General features: G+C 37.5%; 1 protein-coding gene across 5 annotated transcripts in view; it reads right to left on the reverse strand.

The window, feature by feature from the left end:
- The window catches only part of LOC144009269 (gamma-aminobutyric acid receptor subunit rho-3-like), a 22,356-nt gene continuing 8,399 nt past the window's right edge, over window positions 1–13,957 (reverse strand). For 3 of the 5 annotated variants that reach the window (XM_077508907.1, XM_077508908.1, XM_077508911.1), the window contains exons 3-11: window positions 11,279–11,391; window positions 5,115–5,182; window positions 3,807–4,030; window positions 3,577–3,659; window positions 3,356–3,493; window positions 2,172–2,324; window positions 885–946; window positions 683–814; window positions 1–492 (exon numbers count right to left, since the gene is read on the reverse strand). In XM_077508907.1, coding sequence (XP_077365033.1) covers window positions 202–492; window positions 683–814; window positions 885–946; window positions 2,172–2,324; window positions 3,356–3,493; window positions 3,577–3,659; window positions 3,807–4,030; window positions 5,115–5,182; window positions 11,279–11,391 — 1,264 coding nt within the window. In that variant the 3' untranslated portion in view covers window positions 1–201. Of the gene's footprint in view, window positions 493–682; window positions 815–884; window positions 947–2,171; window positions 2,325–3,355; window positions 3,494–3,576; window positions 3,660–3,806; window positions 4,031–5,114; window positions 5,183–11,278; window positions 11,392–11,773; window positions 11,938–11,974; window positions 12,355–13,957 lie in introns of those variants that run through there. The other 2 variants (XM_077508912.1, XM_077508910.1) reach the window with 2 other exon arrangements.

A 13,957-nucleotide genomic window follows, 5' to 3' on the forward strand; every position in this document is an offset into this window, starting at 1 on the left:
TTGGTTTCTACTGTATTATTTTCTTGTACCATGAAGTGATGACATTCAAACAATCATTGACTTGAACACTGAACAGCTTTTACCGTTTCATCAGAAAGTAACAACTCATCAGTCGGAATATTTTTGAAAAAGAGCTGATATAAAATCGTGCGAGCGACAAATCGGTCCGGTCTTTTGAACACCGTCTTTCTGAGCACCGTCTCAGGAGTAGAGGCTCCAGTAGATGGTGTTGAAGAGGAGGTAGGACAGCGGGAAGGCCAGGCGCGAGTACGAGTCGATCATGTAGCTGTTGCTGACCAGGAGGTCCACGTTCTCGCGCACCGAGCGCTGCCGGCGCAGGCGCGTCCCCTCCGGGGGCCGATGCTGCGGCGGCGGCGGCTCGGGGGCCGCCGGGGGCTCGGCTGCGCGGGAGAACGGCGTCAGCTCCATGTCATTGTCGTGGAAACAGCCGTCGAAGGCCATGGCCTGGCTGGCGTCGAAGGTGGACGGGAGCTGGGAAGTCAGAGAACATTTATACAAGTACACATATCATATATCACATGTCGTATATATATATATATATATATATATATATATATATATATATATATATATATATATATATATATATATAAAATGGCCTTATTTTTCCAAATCTAGACGATGTTCGTCCACTGGAGGGCGCCGTCTCCTGCTTGCTCACCTTCCCCCTCCTCATCTTCCTCATCTCCTCCAGGGTGGTGCAGTAGTTGACGGCGGCGTACTCGATGACGGACAGGAAGACAAACAGGAAGCTAGTCCACAGGTAGATGTCCACCGCCTTGACGTACGACACCTGCAAGTCGAGCCGTACTTCAGACTTGTACTTGTACTTGAGTAGCGAGTATGTGAGTTCAGGTGCTTACCTGAGGCATGGACGAGGACACTCCCGTGATGATGGTGGACATGGTGAGCACGGTGGTCATACCTGCAGCAGACATGGGAAAGTCAGATGTTCGTGCGTGCACTTCAACATCGACAGGATGGACAAAAGTATTGGGTCACATCAAAGCACCATTCAATCACGTATTATCCAGAGTTCTGCAATATTACTTGCATTCATTCAAGCTAGTTGTTTTTTTTCGTTTCTAGGGATGTTGAATGCCACTTTTTTTTTCTAAAATCGATACCAGTACGAGCACTCAACTTTTGGGTAGTCACCACCGATACCAATTTTTAAAAAAGCAATGGCAGATAATTGTAAAGAAAAAACTATATATATATATATATATATATATATATATATATATATATGGCCACAAGAGGGCGGCCGTTCCAATACCTTGAAATAAGGCTCGTTATCGGCACGATACCAAAAACGGAATAAGTACTCGCCCATCCCTATTTTTTTTTTTCCATAAAATTGGTTTGAACACCTCACTCACCTCACCTCAATTCATTAATTTCTAAATAAACAAATAAATAAATGAATACATAAAAACGTTTAAAAAATTACATTTTACACATGCAGGGCATTTATATTGATTTAGCTAATTATAATTAACTTCATTCTAAATGATGCAATAAAAAATTACAATTAGTTATGTTGTTTTTAAAATGGACAATTTAACATAATTTACATACAAATGTCAACTCTTTTTTTCGTATAATACTTGTTGCATTAATTTCTCCCCGTTCTCATTAAACTTGATTAAATAAATATTTCTAATTATTTGAATCATTAAATAATTGGTTAATTTATGTCATAAATAAGAAAACTGTAAATAAATAAAATAAATGCGACATTTAATTAATTTCTAAATGTGTATTTTTATTACTGTTAATGAAGAAAGAAAGAAACAAAAACGTCTTGCATTAATTTCTCCCTGTGGTCATTAAAATTAAAAAATAAATATTTCGAAGTATTTGACTGGTTAAATAATTGGCAATTTATTTGTCGTGAATAATAACATTGTAAATAAATAAAATGAACAATGCAACATTTTTTACCTATTTGATTCACTACTGGTTTACGGAAGTTATTTCATCATTTTTTTTTAAAATAATTCTAAATAATAAAAAGAAAATATGAGAATGTGTTATAATCTTGTTACAAAAATTGACCATTGTGCATATCGCATTAACAATTTTTTTTCTATGAAGAACATGGAGCATTTGTTTGTTTTCAAACTCAAATGTGCATGTGCGTGTACCGAGAGAGACGCGAGCCGGCACGGCCCTGCGGTCGATCCAGAAGGAGACCCAAGACAGGACCACCATCAGCATGGTGGGGAAGTACGTCTGGAGCATGAAGAAGAAGATGTGCCGCCGCAGGATGAAGTTGATGAACAGCCGGTTGTACCAACCTGACACACGCACACACATCACACATTAGAAGCCTCCTCGACACTACTAGTTGCATCAAAATGCCCACTAGTAGTCATTTTGTCTCACTGGTAGTGTATAAAAAGTCTAATACTGCTATTCAAAACGCCAACTTTTTGTTATTTCAAAACTTTTCCCACAATGAATGTGACCTATAGCTGGTACAACAACGCAACTGAACTGGGTGGTATTTGTCCCATGTATTTGATGTGTTAGAACAAAGAAAATGTACGCAGAAAAAAACACGAGGAAGCTAAAAAAGATTTCAGCAGATTGCCATAACATGTAGAGGTTCAAAATGGCACCATGTGGTCATTTCTAAATTATTCCAAATTTGAGAGGGAAATTTATACCCCGTTTCTTAATAAAATGACAATTTTTGTCACATTGATTCCCATTATAAATTGTCATTTTTTACATTTTTATTGTTACATTTTTACATTTTTATTATTACATTATTGTTCATTTGGCAGTCTTACTGTTCCAACATGTCATCAGCATTGCTTTTTTTTCATTGTTTTTTTTTTTTTGTGTGTGCGTATGTATGCATGCATGTGTGTGAGTTTGTGCTCATTAATTCACCTGAAACCTAATAAAAATCCCACTGCCCTTCAACTTAACTGGATACTTCAGAGTCAAGTATTCCAGAAGGACCAGAGGAAGGATCAAAAGAAAGAAAGACGTAAACAAAGCGAAATCCAGCACCGACCAGACACCACCTGCGAACTCCAGAAACCTCCAAATTCCAACAGATTAGGGAGATCCCAATTTTCCAATTTGAATTAAAAAATAATAATATATATATATATATATATATATATATATATATATATACTTTTTTTTTTTTATAGACTTTTTTTTTTTAACAGATATGCTGCTTTTAATATCGTGACATGACGACGACAATATAGTGTGGCAGTTTTAATATCACGCCGATTTGAGCTCAAATACCACAAGTCTAGTTAAAAAAAAAAAAAAAAAAGGATTATGAAAAAGGGGCAATCTATGCGACCTGTGCTGCTGTAGAAGGCCAATCCGCTGGAGGGGTGAAAGTGCTCGATGAAGAACTGAGACAAAACAATCTCGTCCGTTCTCAGCGAGTCGTTGCCGTTTTTCCAGTAGAGCATCAGGTCGTTCTCGTTGTACGCGTCTGAGCAAAAAAAAAAAACACATTTGAAGGACGGCTCTGCTTCACCTTCACAACACTCATTTGCGTGCGCGTGTGCGTCTCACAGCTCTCCAGCTCCAGCGAGCAGTTCTGCGTGTCCAGCGGGAAGCTGCTGAAGTCCATGGAGCACAACGACGTGACGGTCACCCTGAAAGCAACACAAAAGACGCCATCCATCTTGTGCCCCGAGTGACCTTACGGCGCCATGTTGCCGCAGCAACCTCGCCAGGAAGGTCCGTCCTTTCATTCCGAATGGCTTTCGAGGACGGGAAACGTGACGTCGTCGGAGGCTCACCTGACGCTGTAGAGGATGTTCCCGTCGGGGTAGACGCGCAGCATGATGTTCTCCATGGTGGTGTCGTGGATGAAGGAGCGCTTGGAGTGCGCAAAGAAGACATCCGGCACCCAGATCTTCTTGACCAGCCGCGAATCGAACGTCCGGCTCTGGTTGTTGCGCGACGGGAAGGCCAGACGCTCATCCTTCCAATAGTGGCGCAGGTACAGGGTCATGGTGAAGTCCTGCGGGGGAAATCCGTGTCGGTTGGGAATTGTATGCTGTTTGGTTGTGTGAGTTTTCTCTCCCACATTCTAATAACATGTTAGCATGTTAGCTTGATTGAAATTAATCGTCCATTAACTCATTCACTGGCAGCCATTTTCACTGAAGCAGCAACCCACTTCGCTCCCAGCTGTTTTACTTGACTGAATTGCAAGACCCACAGAACATTCTGTTCTATTGCTATGAAAACATGGAACCTACCAAAAGAAAGATTAAAGTCTCTTCTTTCATCAGGAAAAAATACATATTTCTATCTGTTTCCATTTTGCAGCAATTAGCATTACAATACAGCTAAGTTTCATCGATATTCACATTCTTGGTGAAAACAGTGTCAAAAAGACCTTGTTGCAATATGTCCCTGGTTGATCTCTTATACTCTGCTGCCACCTGCTGGCCGTTTTTGTAATTACTACCATTGCTTCAAGCATTTCTTCAGTTCAGAGGCTGCATCAAAGCCTTCTGTATGCTCTAGCATGAAAAACAAAACAAACAAAAAACAAACAAAAAAACAAATATAACTTTGGGACCATGGTAATATTTAAAATAGAATGCCAGTGCACATTATAAAAGAAAGGAAAAGGGGTGAAGCATTTTTTTGTTTATTTTTTTCTGGCGAAAGGAGAGTCCATTCATTTGGTTGATTCTAGGACTGTCAGGATTAAATCTCTTTACAATCACTAATCCTATTGATTCCATTGAATAAACAAATATCCCCACCCCCATTTATTTATTTTTGTTAATCCACTGAGGTTGAACGCGGGTTGAATCGAGTGAATAGCTACTCATTCTGTACATACTGTATGTACACCATCACAATTAGCCTAAGCTAAACAGTTAGCAATCGCAATTAGCGCGCCAGCATTTAAGCTAAACAAACAATAACAACCATTTAGTTCACACATACATCATTATAACTACATCATGTGTCTTAAAAGTCACTTACAGATGATGTTTGATTGAGCCAAAATGCCTCAAAATGGCTGGAAGTGAATACAAATAAATCCATCAAAAACAGAAATCGGAATTTTGTGAGCGCAAACTCACCATGTTGACTTCGGAGATGCTATCGATGCTCTCCACCTGCACGTCGATGCCCACGGGGATGGCCGCTCCTGCCAGTCAACAAAAAAAAAGATCAACCACTTCATGACCGATACGACTGATGAGAGACGCTTGCAACAGTTGGTTGAAACAACCCCCGGGGTTCGATCGTGAGTGAGTGAGTTTCAGGGTACTCAAATGCTTTGTGATGACACGCCCCGCTTGTCCATCATTGGCTGCAGGGGATTTGTTGTGCTTAGCAAGGTTAGTTTAGTTCACTAAAACGAAAAAACTAAAACTAAAATTCAAAAAACAATTTGGTTAACACAATAAAATAAAAACAAAAATGCTATTTAAAAAAACAAACAAACAAACTGAAACTACATTTTATGTTTACAAAACTAACTAAAACTAACTGATTATAGCAAAAATGTCCTTTGTTTTAGTCTTTGGTAATTCATTTAATGCATGAGCATTTGAGGATGATTTTGCATGTGATTTTAAGTAGATTTATTTAGATATTAACCGGAATAATGACGATTGAAAGTTATGTCACACAGAAGTGACGTCATCTCGCAGAAGCCAATAGAAAAGCGCCTTCAGATGATGTCGTTTTTTAAAATATTGCGCACAAGTAATACATTTTTTTTAAAACTGAAACTAATACTAAAACTAACTAAAACTTAAGCATTTATTAAATAACTAAAACTAATAAAACTAACAGAAACACCCTGAAAACGAATTCAAACTAAATAAAAAATAAATAAATAAATAAATAACAAAAATAATAAAATAAACTCAAAATGAAATCAAAACTAACTAAGATGAAAATTCCAAAACTATAATAATTTGGGATGTCCCGATCACATTTTTTTGCGCCCGGTTCCGAGTTCGAGTCACCAGATTCTGGGGGCCTCTCTTGTTTTAGAGTTGAGTTGAGTTTGCATTTTTTCCTTGTCAAAAGAATTGCAAAGATTATTTTGTTTACTAGTGGAAATCTGCCACCAAGAAATAAGCGTAACGTCATGGTGACAAAGTTCAAAAACATGTTTGTTATGACTTCCAGTTGTTGGTGGCATTGGCTAGTGCAGGTGCGTTCAATTTTCTGTCATGAAACAACAACAACACCACAATGACAAGGATTTTCTTTTTCTTTTCTTTTCTTTTGACCACGTATGCGGGCGGACTCGCATCCGTTGAGGTTTTGGTCTGCTCCCTGACCTCGCTCTACTTCCCGCTGATGTGTGTGCGTGCGTTAATTCCACCTGAGCGTCAGCATGACAGCAGCTCAATAAACACTTTATCTAATGAAGCTCGGCAAAGCTCCCGCAGAGGCCGTCGCCACGACAACCACTGGCTGGCGGTGCTGGGAACAAAAAAGTGAGCGGGTGGGTTGACTCATTCGTCATGCCAAAAATTCCGGTGTGTGCGCGCGTGTGTGTGTGTCTGTGTGTGCGTGAGGTGCTACTTTTGACTTTTAACTCGCTGACAGGACGTCGACTCAAGTGATGCTGATTTGTTGATCAGTGTTGAGAGATGAGCAATTTTTAATTAGGGCTGTCATTTTTTTTTTTTAATTGATGACTTCAATAGATGGCACAATTGTATTTGTAAGATGTTGGTGACAGCTCAGTGCAGTTTTCTTTTCATATTAAAAGCTATCTAATCTTTAACATTAACTTGTGAAATTCTGCACAGTTAAAAAAATGTTTTTTCAACTTTTTAAAATTGTTATTTTATTCTATTATTTTATATTATTATTTTTTTTATAAAATAATTAATCAAAATACAGTTAAGTCACAATTAATTGCACATTTTATATCTGTTCTAAATGTACAATAAAATGTACAAAAAGTATTTCTTTTCTAGGTTTTCATAATGTTTTTAACATAAAAATGGAAGAGATGTTAACCAGAAATATGGCTACATCATTGGTAGAGTAATTTAATAATAATTCACGACATTGAATTAAAATTAAAAAGATGTACTGTCCTGTACAAAGGAGTGTGATATTGATTTCTGTTGCAGTCAATTTTCTGCCACTAGATGGCATAATTGCATATTTGTAAGACTTTGGCGACAGCTCAGTGCATTTTTCTTTTCATATTAAGAGCTATTTAATCTTTAACGTTAACGAATGGAATTCGGCATATTTTAAAAATTATATTTTATTATTATTGTTTTTTAATTTTTTTATTTTATTTTTATTTATTTTATTTTATTTTATTTTTTGAATTTATTTTTTATATAAATTAATTAAGAAAATAGTTCTAAATGTACAATAAAATGTACAAAAAATATTTTTTTCTAGATTTTCATACTCTTGTTAACCTAAAAAGGGAAAAAATGTCAAACAGAAATATGGCAACATCATTGGCACAGTAATTTCATAATTCATAACATTGAGTTAAAATAAAAAAAGATGCACTGTACTGAAAAAAAGGAGTGTGATATTGATTTGTGTTGCTCATTTTTCTGCCACAAGATGGCATAATTGCATTTGTAAGACGGTTACAGCTCAGTGCATTTTTCTTTTCATACTAAGAGCTATATAATCTTTAACATTAACTTGTAAAATTGTGCACATTTAAAAAATTTTTTATTTATTATTATTTTTATTTTATTTTAATTATATAAATTAATTAAAAATAGTTAACTCACAATTAATTGCAAATTTTATACCTTGTTCTAAATGTTCAATAAAATGTACAAAAAATATTTTTTTTCTAGGTTTTCATACTATTGTTAACATAAAAGTGGGAAAAATTTATTGCATTTGTAAGACATTGGTGACAGCTCAGTGCATTTTTCTTTTTATATTAAGAGCTACCTAATTTTTAACGTAAGCAAACTTGTGAAATTTTTCACATTAATAAAAAAGTAAAATACAACTTGACCTCAGTCTCCACAATTATGCATAATTATTACTGTTAAATTTTGATGTGGACATGTCTGCTATGTCGTGACTGGAATTCCCCCTGTTCAGGTTTTCCAAGTAAGGCGCATTTATTAATCGCACGTTAAAAAAAATGAGTGGCGTTAAAGGAACTTGAAATTAACTCAAAATAAACGCATTAATTTTCATTAACTTTAATTAATCAGCTGATTTTGAGCACTTTTTCTTTTTTAACTTTATGATTGTGACAAAAAGTTGTTTTTGTTTGTAACTTTTGAATGCTTGATGTCACGCGGACGGATTGGCACGCCTACACGATCCATGCTGACTCAACGCACAATGCAATCAAACTAGCGCACGTCGTACACACAAACATTCATTACTCATCATCATAATCAACATTTCAAGTTTCATCTCTGCCGAGTGTTGATGTGACATCAGCTCAAGTGACAGATTGGTTTTGTGCGTGTGCATGCGTGCATGCGTGCGTCTGCGTGTGAGAAGCGAGTGTCTCATTTGTTTTCTGTGGCATATATGCACATGCGCACGCATACAAATATGCTACAATTAACTTACCACACAAAAAATGCGATTACACAGATCACATTGCATTTTGTGTAACAAGAAAAAAAAAAAAAAAAAAGTAAAAGTTAAATAATTATTTTTGAACTCATACTTGCATTTTGTGTAAAAAGCAACATAAATAAAATTATAGCAAAATAATATATATTTTTTTAAATAAATAATTAAAATACTCATATTTGTGGAAAATGAAAAGAAATAAAATAATAAAACAATAAAAAATAAAAAATAAATAATTAAAATACTTCTTATTTTAACCGTACATACTCACATTTTGTATAAAAATGAAAATAAATAAAATAAGAAAACAATTTAAAAAAAAATATTTTTTTAAACCATACCAACTTGTGTACTGGTGATAATACTACTACTACAACTACTACTACTACTACTAATAATAATAATAATAATAATAATAATAATAATGAAAAAATAAATAACTCATAAAAACAAAGTAATTATTTTTTTTAAATAATAATAATTGCAATGACAATAATAATTATTTAAAAAAAATAAAAATAAAAAAAATAAAAAACATAGTACAGGTCAGTATTGTAGTGCATGACCAAATCGTAGCTTTCATGTAGAAAAGGGGGCGCAAACTACATTAAAATTATTTAGCCGCTAATAATTTCAGCAAATGAGAAGTGTGTCTTAAACTGGTAGCCCTTTAGCACATACACGAATACACACAAACATTAATACACTCTTAAACAAACACGCAAACTAAAAAATAGAGTGAGTCAAACAACAACAACAACAAACAATAAAAGCTTGGATGTATTTCCAGGAAGTGGCTGCTTTTGTGACACCACTGAGCCCAAAGTGTGTGCGTGGGTGTGCACGTGCGCCGGGTGAGCAAATGACAGGTCCTGCAGTCCAATATTGTGCGTGGAGGCGGTGAGGAGGAACACAACTTTCAATTCTGAGAACATCCACAGTGTTTCTGTTTGTTTATTTGTGTGTTTGTTTTCAAATGTGCGACTTGCCTCATTCCATCTTATTCATTTCCACTAAGACACCCTACCTAACAGGTGACGTCTTTGAACCAAATAATCGATCTCCGACCGTCAATATTGTCATGCGCGGATCATTTCAGATGTTACTCTTACTTTTGTTTCCATCTGCTTTCAGGACCAGGAATATAATCCAGATTATTGCGCACGACCCCCCCACGCCCATCATAAACCGGCCCTCCACTCGCATAATAGCAACACACGTTCGTTATATTACAATAACACACACGCAAGGACTCACAATCACATGCGCGCACACACACACACGATTGTCCTATCTGGGTCATTTGTTGAGTGATTTGGGATTGGCCTCGCGGCGCCCCAGTGACCTTGATGACATCATCAGGTCGCTGTCATCTTTCTACCGTTATCATCATCGTCATCATCACGCCAACGTTTGCGTCATCAATCAAGATTAATCGAGTGCAAACTTCCCTCAAAAGCCTCAAAGTCGAAAGTGAGCAATCGTCGATTGGCAGTTTTGAATGTGGGTGCGCTCGTTTTGCTTGCCGAGATGTCCAGATTGTTCATCAGAAGGATCTTCTCCTCCCACGTCGTGAAATCAATTACAAACTCACTCTCAATATCAAAGCAAAACGCGTCCTTTCGGCCATGAAAGTCTGCTAGCTTAATGCTAACATACAATGCAAAAGTAGAGCAAAAGTGACAATCAACCACGGACACAACCGCCAAAAAAAAAAAAAAAAAAAAAAACCTAGAAGAAGAAGAACCTCCAAGACGGTCCCAAAAAGGTCCACAGTACTCACGTCGCCTACTGTAGGTCAAGGGAAGCTCGAGTGCTACTTACGTAGTAGCTAGCTAGCTAGCAACGAGCTTCGGCTAGCTGCTAGCGCACAGAAACATGTTGCGTAGCGGAGTCGTTCCTAAGTCAGTAATGAGAATATGCAAAATTTCTGCCAAGTATCATTCTTGCAAATGGATGATGATAGGGGTGTTTAAAAAAAAAAAAAAAAATCAATTTGGCGCTCTATCGTATTATTACAGTGCGCAATTCACATATTGATTCAATGTGAGGCCGAGTCGATGTTTAAATAACAATTTTTGATGGATATATTCAACACAACGTTTTACTTAGGATTAGGGTTCACACTTCAAGCATGGAAGAATGTTATATTAATGGAACATGAAGCCTTAATATTATAATTCAATGCTGTTCAAACAGATTGGAACCTGTTTGTTAAATACAGTGGCTAAATACGCGTTCATACAAATCTTACAGTGTACAAGTATTTTCTAAATTTGAGTCAAAGAAAATCTCGATAATCGATTTATAATTTGTATTGGGATTAATTGGGTATCAAATCGACTCGCCAGGTACTAGGCAATTCACACACCTAGCCATGCTAGTTGCTAAGCTAACATGAGACTTATGAGGTTTTGTTATATTGTCATATTTTTCTGGTGAAACAAAACCCTTGCTTTGAAAAAAAAAAGATTGCTGCTCACAGCTCAGGTAACGACCAATCACACCTGTTTTCTGGGTTTAGTCATGTGATGTTAGCAAACTGAGCCCTGATTGGTTGTGTCACCTGAACAGGTGGCAAAATGTGTTTTTAAAAGGTATTTAAGCTATCAAATTAACTATTGACAAAATATTAGTGCTGCTGAAAATGGCTAAATGAGGCAAGTATGTATGTGCGTGCGTGCGTGACCTCCAAATCCCGGTCTCATGGCGAAGTCGTGCTCCTCGATCCTCAGCAGCTGTTCTGTTTTGATCAGCAGAGTTTTGGTGCTGTCCTGCTTCTTCAATTTGTAGTCAATACGTCTATAGTCCAAATCAAACACACACAAACGATGATGAACACAACAACAATTCCTCGAACGTGCCCTCAGTCCCGAAGAACATGAGATTATATCAGATTACAAGGTCATTAATTGTCACGGCAGACAGTCGCTGCTGCCAATTTTGCCGTTTGGTTGCTATTTTTATAGGGACCGCAACAAACGATAACGGCGACGAATCTCTCCGAATGAAATTAAAATGTATTAATTAGCAAACCGGTCTCAAAATAATCTTTTCTTTTTTAATTCCTTGAGTTTAAGATAGTTTAGATTGTTTCGACATGTTACTAATAAATGATATAAATCCCACAGATAGATCTAGAAGATTCCAATCATCCATTTTTGTAATCATATTATTGATGCACCCTCCAAACTTGAACTTGCTGTTTTCCCCGAGGAAGACCTCCTTGTGCCTCCGGCGTCCGGAGCTGCTGCGTCCGCCGGTCACCATGGCGACCAGGCTGGCGACGGCCACCGTCAGACACGTCAGCGCGTCCACCTTCATAATATTTCACAGCATCTCCCCAACAACACCCCGCCCCCCTCTCAGATGCCCCGCCCCCTACCCCAGACACCTCCGCGTCTAATTGCGGACGTCAAACATCTGGCGGGTCGGCAACGCATCCCGGCAAGTCGTCGTCGTCTTCTTCTTCTTGTTACTCTGCCAGCATCCTTCATCGCTTCCTGCCTCAAATCAGCCGTCCGTCCGTCTGCTTCATCTGCGGATTGTTCTGTCTCTCTCTCTCTCTCTTTCTGATTAAAATCGATATGAATCCATTTCTCCCGGCGATAGAGGAATGACACTAATTCCACACTAATCCTCTTATCCACGGCCACAGCAATCTTTCGCTAACCTACAAACATGCGCACGCGCGCGCCACTAATCAGGATTTTCTCACAGTGCCACGTAAAAAAATGAGGCACCTGTTGCGATCGCGTGGGGCTGCTGGTGAACACCTTCAACTTTTGTGTGTGCGTGTGCATGGAGAGGCAACCAAACAAAACAATCAAAAAAGGTGGAAGCTGCAATCAGACAAGAAAAAAAAAAAATCCTTCCGCTAATCCCTAACAAACTGCAACTAATCCCGTCCCATCTCACACCTCAAATTACACCCCTTGAAAGTGATAATCCCCCCCACACACACACACACGCACACGCATTTCCACTCAGTCAGTGTATCAGTAGGTGACATGATGTTTGGGCGGCAAATAATCCCGATTTTCAATTTGTGAAATGTCAAACGTGCCACATGTTTTGCCTTCCCGTCCAAATTTGTAAAAGTTGTAGTTGCATTTTTGTCCACTTGGGGCAGTAAAAACAAGGCAAGTTGACAATGTCACTTTTATCCATTATAAAATGTCATAGAAGCTCTTGCATCCCATTTTATGGCAAATCCTACGTCATCATTACGGAATCGCAGCAGCATGTGAAACGACAAGGCGTCCACATGTCATGTGACCAGCAGTTGACCAATCACAGCGTAGTACTTCTGAAACGAGTTGGCCAAACTCTATACAGCGCCCCCTGTTGTAAGGTTTACTGGCTTTGCACGTGTGGATCTTGTGTTTTCGGCACGTAAAAATGCTCGGCAGAATATCGCTGCCAAAAGTCACGTGATTTTTATCCGTAGTTGTAGAATTGCTTTTTATGTACGCAGAACATTTTTTTTGCAAGGTATGCTTCTTTGTGTGCGTAGATCATGTTTTGTGTACGTAGATCGCATTTTGTGTGTTTACAGAGTTTTGGCATGATTTTAATACCATACAATTGCCTTGTAGGAATTCAAAGAACAACATGCCCCAAAATGGCCCCCTCAGATCAAAATGGCCGACTTCCTGTTCAGTTGTAGGTCTGTGAGACTTTTTTTTTTTTGTGTGCATCCTGTCATGATCTACATTGCATGTCGTGTCATATATGAATTTTTTTCTACGTTTCCAGGGGGCGCCAATGAGTTAGAGGGGCTAATGCTAGCTTAAAATGCGTTTCACTTCTCATTCTGTCCCACTCAGCATTTACATCATATTCTTGTATTCATGTAACATTTTTTTTCCCTATAATTGGTTCATTAGAATGATTATTTGTTCTTTCATTTAAATCATAAAAGAAAATTGTGTAATTGATTTCAATTAGATAATGAAACGTGAGTAGAATAAACTTTTTTACATTTTTTTCTCTAGTATATTTCATAGAATTTTCTTCTTGAATCAATTTGTAATAATTTGATTTGTGATTAACAGTGAAAGTATACAAACCCAAGAGAGCAATATTGAGTGAGTGTCGTGCACAAGCCAAGGTCAAAAATCATTGATGATTGATCATTATAAGTGGATAAAAATCTAAATATTAATCGATGATTAATTGTCTAAGAGAAATAAAATTGCTTTGCCGCCATCTTGTGGCATTTCCAGGTAATCAAAAACCTTTGTCAATTACTTTGCGATCAGTGTATTCAATCAACTTGTTTAATTGATTATTTGATCAATATTTTTTACTTTTCTGCACAGGATGAGAAAAATGAAATTGTTTAGGAACAAAAGTGAATTGAGCT

The sequence above is a fragment of the Festucalex cinctus genome, chromosome 20 (genome assembly GCF_051991245.1).
Source record: "Festucalex cinctus isolate MCC-2025b chromosome 20, RoL_Fcin_1.0, whole genome shotgun sequence".
Lineage (NCBI taxonomy): Eukaryota > Metazoa > Chordata > Actinopteri > Syngnathiformes > Syngnathidae > Festucalex > Festucalex cinctus.